At 33.7% G+C, this 6,340-nt stretch overlaps 1 protein-coding gene across 6 annotated transcripts; it reads right to left on the bottom strand.

Moving 5' to 3' along the window:
- Positions 1-292: 292 nt before the first annotated feature.
- Positions 293-4,175, bottom strand: LOC140842717 (pentatricopeptide repeat-containing protein At3g49740). Of its 6 annotated transcripts, XM_073210816.1 has the most exons (3): positions 3,225-3,998; positions 3,058-3,152; positions 293-2,950 (listed from the first exon to the last, which is right to left on the bottom strand). In XM_073210816.1, the coding sequence occupies exon 3, from the start codon at positions 2,717-2,719 to the stop codon at positions 515-517; it is 2,205 nt and encodes a 734-aa protein (XP_073066917.1). In that variant the 5' UTR covers positions 2,720-2,950; positions 3,058-3,152; positions 3,225-3,998; the 3' UTR covers positions 293-514. The 6 variants fall into 6 exon arrangements, with proteins under 6 accessions (XP_073066917.1, XP_073066914.1, XP_073066916.1 ...); XM_073210813.1 differs by adding an exon at positions 4,005-4,175 and having other exon boundaries at positions 293-3,545; XM_073210815.1 differs by lacking the exons at positions 3,058-3,152; positions 3,225-3,998 and adding an exon at positions 4,005-4,175.
- Between the last annotated feature and the right edge of the window lie 2,165 nt (positions 4,176-6,340).

The raw sequence follows: 6,340 nt of genomic DNA, 5'->3' as shown, positions 1-6,340 counted from the left end.
TAAAATTTAATAGATGGATTATATATATATATATATATATATATATATATATATATATATATATATCCAAAGCAAATTTTTTTTTGTGTGTGTATACATTTATACTTCGAGCGTAAGTTACTATTCATTCACTAATAAAAGAATTAAATCAAATATTGAAATTTATTCATTTTTCAGTACGATTAAACTATTGTAGTTTACATAAAAAAATAAAAAATAAAAAAATTCATTTCGTGTGCAGTGCACCATTAATAATTATTTGATATACAAATGCCAATGCATGCAATAGCTTCTCTGTTCATCATTTTCTTGAATTTATAGCACAAAAATTTAAATATTAATTTTAAAAAATGATTCAAACCAAATGAGAGTAACCAAAAACAATACCTTAAACTAGAAATACAGAACAAATTGCTCTCGACTCTCTGTGAGGCGCCAAGTTGAATATTAATCTTATCTTTAGTGCGAAATGTTCGATTTTAGAACATAAAATACGTTGAGTGTGTGACCAGACTTATGCTCCGATCCAACTGCTGCCTGGTTGCTTCGTTACCCCATATTTCTTCATCAATTCCCTCACATCAGCCGACTCTTCCCATTTTCCAGCATTGGCATAGATATTCGACAAAAGAACATAAACTGCTGGATCTTCATTCCCAAGTTCCAGGAGATATCCCGCGATAATACTTCGCAACTGGAAATTATCATGTGTTGTACATAAACTGAACAACGTCCACCACACACTGGAGTCGACGTTGATATCCTTGCTATTGATTAGTCCCTCGGCTATGTCAAGATATCCAGCTCGACCTAAGAGATCAACAATGATAGAAAAATGGCTTGTGTCAGGCTCCATATCATAATCTTTTACCATCACGCTGAAAATCTTGATGCCTTCGGCAACTAAACCAGAGCGGCTACAAGCTGTGAGTACTGCAGTAAAGGTGGCCTTATCGGGTCTGATTTTATCACAAAACTGCATATCTTTAAAACAATTCATAGCTTTGTTGCCTTCTCCATTCTGTGCATATGCGGATATCACCGAATTCCAAGATACAATGTCTTTGTGGACCATAGTTTGAAACACTCTCAGAGACAAATGTAGAGCTCCAACATGAGCATAGAATGCTATGAGAGAATTACCAATTAGCACGTGGGAGAAATGCATGAATCTCAGAATATATGCATGCATCTGTTTTCCATGCCGAAGATCTGACTTGCTCGCATAAATGTTCAAAACAATGCTAAGTGTGTAGTGGTTTGGTCTCATTTCTGACTGGAGCAGTTCAAAAAATTGCTGCAAACCTTGTTCTGGCAATCCATTCAATCGATATCCAGAAATCATGGCATTCCAGGATATCAAGTTCCTGGAGTACATATCACAAAAGAGTTTGTTAGCCAGGCTTATTTCATTACAGCTTGAAAATGCAGAAACTAAGGCATTTGAAACTTCATGTTTCAAGATAAGTGCGTTTTTTATTACAACAGCATGAATCATCTCAACCAAAACTCCCCACTCTAAGCTTGCTAGTAAGCCTCCAATCGTAAACTCATCTGGTTCAATGCCATTCTTTTGCATCTGCATGTAAGCGAAAATGGCATCTGTACCCAATTTTTCTTGAGAATAACTTGCTATAACAGCATTCCATGACACCACGTCCTTTGCTTCTAATCCTTCGAAAACCAAGCAAGCTGCATTCAATTCCTCACAACGAGAATACATGCTTATCGTTGCATTACAGACTGAAGTAAAATATTCGAATCCCATTTTTATTGCTTGGCAATGTATTTGAACAGCCATTCTACAGAACATGCACGCACCCATAACACTAAGAAAAGTTAAGTCAGTAGGTTTTAGGCCAGCATTTTGCATATCTTTGAACATCATTAAGGCCTCATCTTCTCTTTCCATGCTCCCTAAACCGGCTATTACTGCGTTGTATGTTATTTCATCTCTTACCACGTGGTCCAATTCCTCAAATACAGCAAAAGCACACTCAGCACATTTACAGTTAAAATACATGGTAAGCAATGAATTAATTACCGAAGTTCTTGCAAAGTATCCAGTCTTGACAACTGCAGAATGTACTTGCCTCCCAAAACCAAAGTCCTTTAAAGAACACAAACTCAAAAGACTGGCATAAGTATAGTTATCAGCTTTTATACCCAAGCTATGCATTTTGTGAAACACATCAAATGCAATTTCATCATGCCAATTTTCTAAACACCCGGAGATTATGGCATTCCATACAGGCACATTTTCAAGTGGCATTTGGTAAAAAAGGCTACGAGCATAATCAAATTCTCCAAGCTTTGCACAAGCTGAGATCAATGTGGTATACGAGTAAATGTCAGGTTTCTTTATTTCATCAAACACCTTTTTGACCGAAACTAAGTCTTGAGACTTCGTATAGAATGAAAGGAGGCTATTACTAACATGAGGAAATAAGTTCAGGGCAGACTGAATGGAGTAAGCATGGAGTTGGGAACCCACCAACACATCATGGATGTTGGCACACACAGTTAGGGTGGTCGACACCGAGAATTGGTCAGGTTTCAAGTTATGGGATGAGTGAATTTGTTGGAAGAGATTGAGGGAGTCGGAAAATTGGCCAGCTCGAGTGAGGTCTCTAAGAAGGCGATTGAGATTAATCAACTGTCTGATAGGACTTCCCGTTGAGTTAATTATTGTTTCTTCGCAAAATTTTAACCACCTCATCAGTCAAAAACACCGTGGTTGAGTCATCATCTGTAACATCATCATCAAAATTGCCACTTGGAACTTTGTGGTTGTATCATTCACCATGATATATCCATCCAGTGTATTCTCTGTCTATTCCACTAAGACGTAGATGATCAAGCACAACTTTCTGGCTCTTGACGTATGAGTTTAAGTTTCTTGCCTTGGATAACCCTTTTGCATCCATCCATCTTTTATCCATGGCTTGACCTATGGCAGCATATTGCATATCATAAAATGCAACCATAAAGTGTAAATATCGACTTTCTACATATTCAAATACAACACTGATAATAAAATCAATTCAATAAACGTACAATTATATTTATTAGAACTCTTGTACTCATATGTGGACATGAACTCTGCCTATTTGAGAAGATATGCAATTCTAGCCAAAATATCCACTGCAGCTCTAAAGAATGGGAAACTAGTACTATAAGTTATAACACAAAACAGCCAAACAACAATGATCAGGGCACCAAACCTCGTCAATCAGAAATGTGGATTGCATGCCATCATAAATATAAAATGCTATCAATCAAGATTTCAATGATAAAGTCTTCCTATTCCAACTGAATTCCATAGAGTTACTAGATGACTAGAGGCTGCATCCTGCAGATTAACCTGTCAGATTAAAATTGGACATCATCCAATATCAACAATCAAACTCTTATCTTTCCACGATAACCGATTTCCTTAAACTTAAAACAACCATTAAACAACGGAACATTGATGATGAATCATTGGCAACGCAGGAACTGACATAGTCTTACAGAAACTTAGCACCTTTTACTCTCCTAAATTCCTGCCAAAAATAAAAAAAAAAGAAAAAGAACAAGACAAGAAAGTACTGTGACACGTTTTCATAACCTACAGACCAAATTCCAACCCTTGCACAAAAATGAACAATAAAAGCATAAAGATAAAACCATGATGCTAATTACGAGGTTGGTTTCCTCAAATTTTCAAGGAAAGTCGCAGACCAAATAATTTTTAAAAGAAACCAACAAACAAATCAACCAAAAAAGCCACATATTAAAATATCCAACGAGGCTTTTCCTAAATTGGGCGCCTATAATTAATTCTTAGTTCTGGTAACGATTATGTACAAGTGCTTCCAAAAACACAACGAACAAATGATAATAAATTTTCATTAATATGATAATATTGAATGATGCACACATATACATCCTCCACGTGAAATCAGAAAACGAGGGAGGTGGGGGGACATCATGAAAAGTTGCCCAAAATTAGGGAAAGAAACCTGCAGGCTGTGGCTGTGGAGACAAAACATGTGAAAGACGAAGCGTTCTGCAGATTCAGAGAGTGGAGGAGCAAGGATTTTCAAAGGTTTAAGCACTCCCATCCAAGAATGAAATATACAGACAGGACGATAAATTTTTTTTACAGATAAACAATCAAATTAATAAACGATTTACCGTAGCGATACCAAGTATTCATTAATAATAAAATTATTAATACTCTATTAATTATTATTTAATTATCATTATCATAAAACTAATATGGCTATTAATCTTAATTTTATTTTCATAACTAGTATTTTACTAAATAACTGAATTTCAATAAAAATACTAAATAACTGAATTTCAATAAAATATTATTAATAATTATTATTTTATAATAAATTATTATTATTGTTGTTGTTGTGAAGATATAGATTTATACTAATTCAAATAAAAAAATATTTTAAAAATATAGAAATGAAGAATGAGAATAACAATTCATAACTAAAATGGATGGAATGATTATTTTCAACAATATGAGAATGATTATTCTCATTGAAATGTCATAGGAATAATATGTATAAGAAATGAGGTTTCTTTGATGAGTGGGTCTCATGTGAGACCGTCTCACAGATCATAATCTGTGAGACGGGTCAACCCTACCCATATTCACAATAGAAAGTAATACTCTCAGCATAAAAAGTAATACTTTTTAATGGGTGACCCAAATAAGAGACCCGTCTCACAAATATGACCCATGAGACCGTCTCACACAAGTTTTTGCCTTCTTTGATTGTACAAATCTGTATTATATTAATATATTTCATCTGATATAATCTAAAATTAGCACGTTGCCAAGTTAAATAAAAAATATTTTGTGGAGCAAAACTCTTCCACCAAAAATATTTCAAACAAATGGGATATAACCCAGAACCTATAGCTTCTTTATTTTCCCAATATTCATTACAACACAATAAAAAAAGTAATCGTTCATATTCATGTAAATTAACCAAGTTACTAAACTACGGTACACCTGTAAAAAAGAGTTGGAAAACTGGTGTATACAGTTCTTGTAAAATACAATTCTCCCAATCAATGTCCTGAAAGTTACATTCAAGCATAAGTTTACCATTAAGTTTGGCAAAAACTTGCGTGAGACGGTCTCACAGGTAAATTTACATCTATGAAAAAGTATTACTTTTTATGCTAAGAATATTACTTTTTATTATGAAAATCAGTAGGGTTGACCCGTCTCACATATAAAGATTCTTGAGAACGTCTCACAAAAGACCTACTAAAAAAAAAATTGATGGCACCACAGGGAATAAACTATGTAAATTAACTTGTTTATAAATACTATGACACTTTAAGACACAAGTAATTCATGATCCGACTGAATATGATTCCGCATAATTCCCATTTCCTTTTCGGTTCTAGTTTGTTATTTACAGAAACCAGAACCAAATAAAAAATTCTCGTTTCTGGAATCTTAAATCCGAGACCTCCTCCCAGTTCGTGAAAGACGATTTTAATCTTGATTCATAGTTCAAATGAACCATATTCAAGTCTAAACTGAATATACATTGGTGAATAATTATTTAGGATGTAGCACTTGCACCAAACTTGCGTATTGTTTATAGTTTTCTCTGGATAAGACGAGGCCGAAATGTTATTTTATCTCACATATCTATATTCGTGATATATATCAATTTTGCTAATATTTATAATAAAAATTAATATTTTTGATATAAAAAGTAATATTTTCTCGTGAGTGACCTAAATACAAGACTCGTCTTACCAGAATTTTTGTGATTTTATTATATATATTTGAAGGATATAGACTTTTTCTTGATGCTTGACATTCAAATTATGTAGCAAATAATTCATGGTATTATTTAACTATTCAGACCAAATTATTAAAGAGAGGTTGCAATGTCGAAGGGCAGCCACTTCCAAATCATAGACCTTCCATGTATCAATTATTTTAAGATGATATTATGAATAGATCGTCATTTTTTTTTAAAAAAAAAAAAACAAAGTGGAAAATATATAATGTATTTTATATTATCATATTTAGAGCTGTCAAAATAGATTGAAATTACAATAAATTTACATGCATTCAATGCCCAGAAGGCAAAAACTTGTGTGAGACTGTCTCACGGGTCGTATTTGTGAGACAGATCTCTAATTTGGGTTATCCATGAAAAAATATTATTTTTTATGTTAAGAGTATTAATTTTTATTGTGAATATGGGTAGAATTAACTCGTCTCATAGATTAATATCCGTGATACGGTCTCACATGAGATCCACTCTGCCCAGAAATGGAAGGCTGCGCCAGTGAAGTCAAAATTGAA

The sequence above is a fragment of the Primulina eburnea genome, chromosome 10, assembly GCF_022965805.1.
Source record: "Primulina eburnea isolate SZY01 chromosome 10, ASM2296580v1, whole genome shotgun sequence".
In the NCBI taxonomy this organism is placed as follows: Eukaryota; Viridiplantae; Streptophyta; class Magnoliopsida; order Lamiales; family Gesneriaceae; genus Primulina; species Primulina eburnea.
Note: the sequence above shows the minus strand (reverse complement) of the source record. Positions and strands in the feature narration are given on the sequence as shown.

Bases quoted from the DNA above. Each gene is read 5' to 3' on its own strand.
- LOC140842717 (XM_073210813.1), bottom strand. From the start codon at position 2,719: ATGAGGTGGTTAAAATTTTGCGAAGAAACAATAATTAACTCAACGGGA.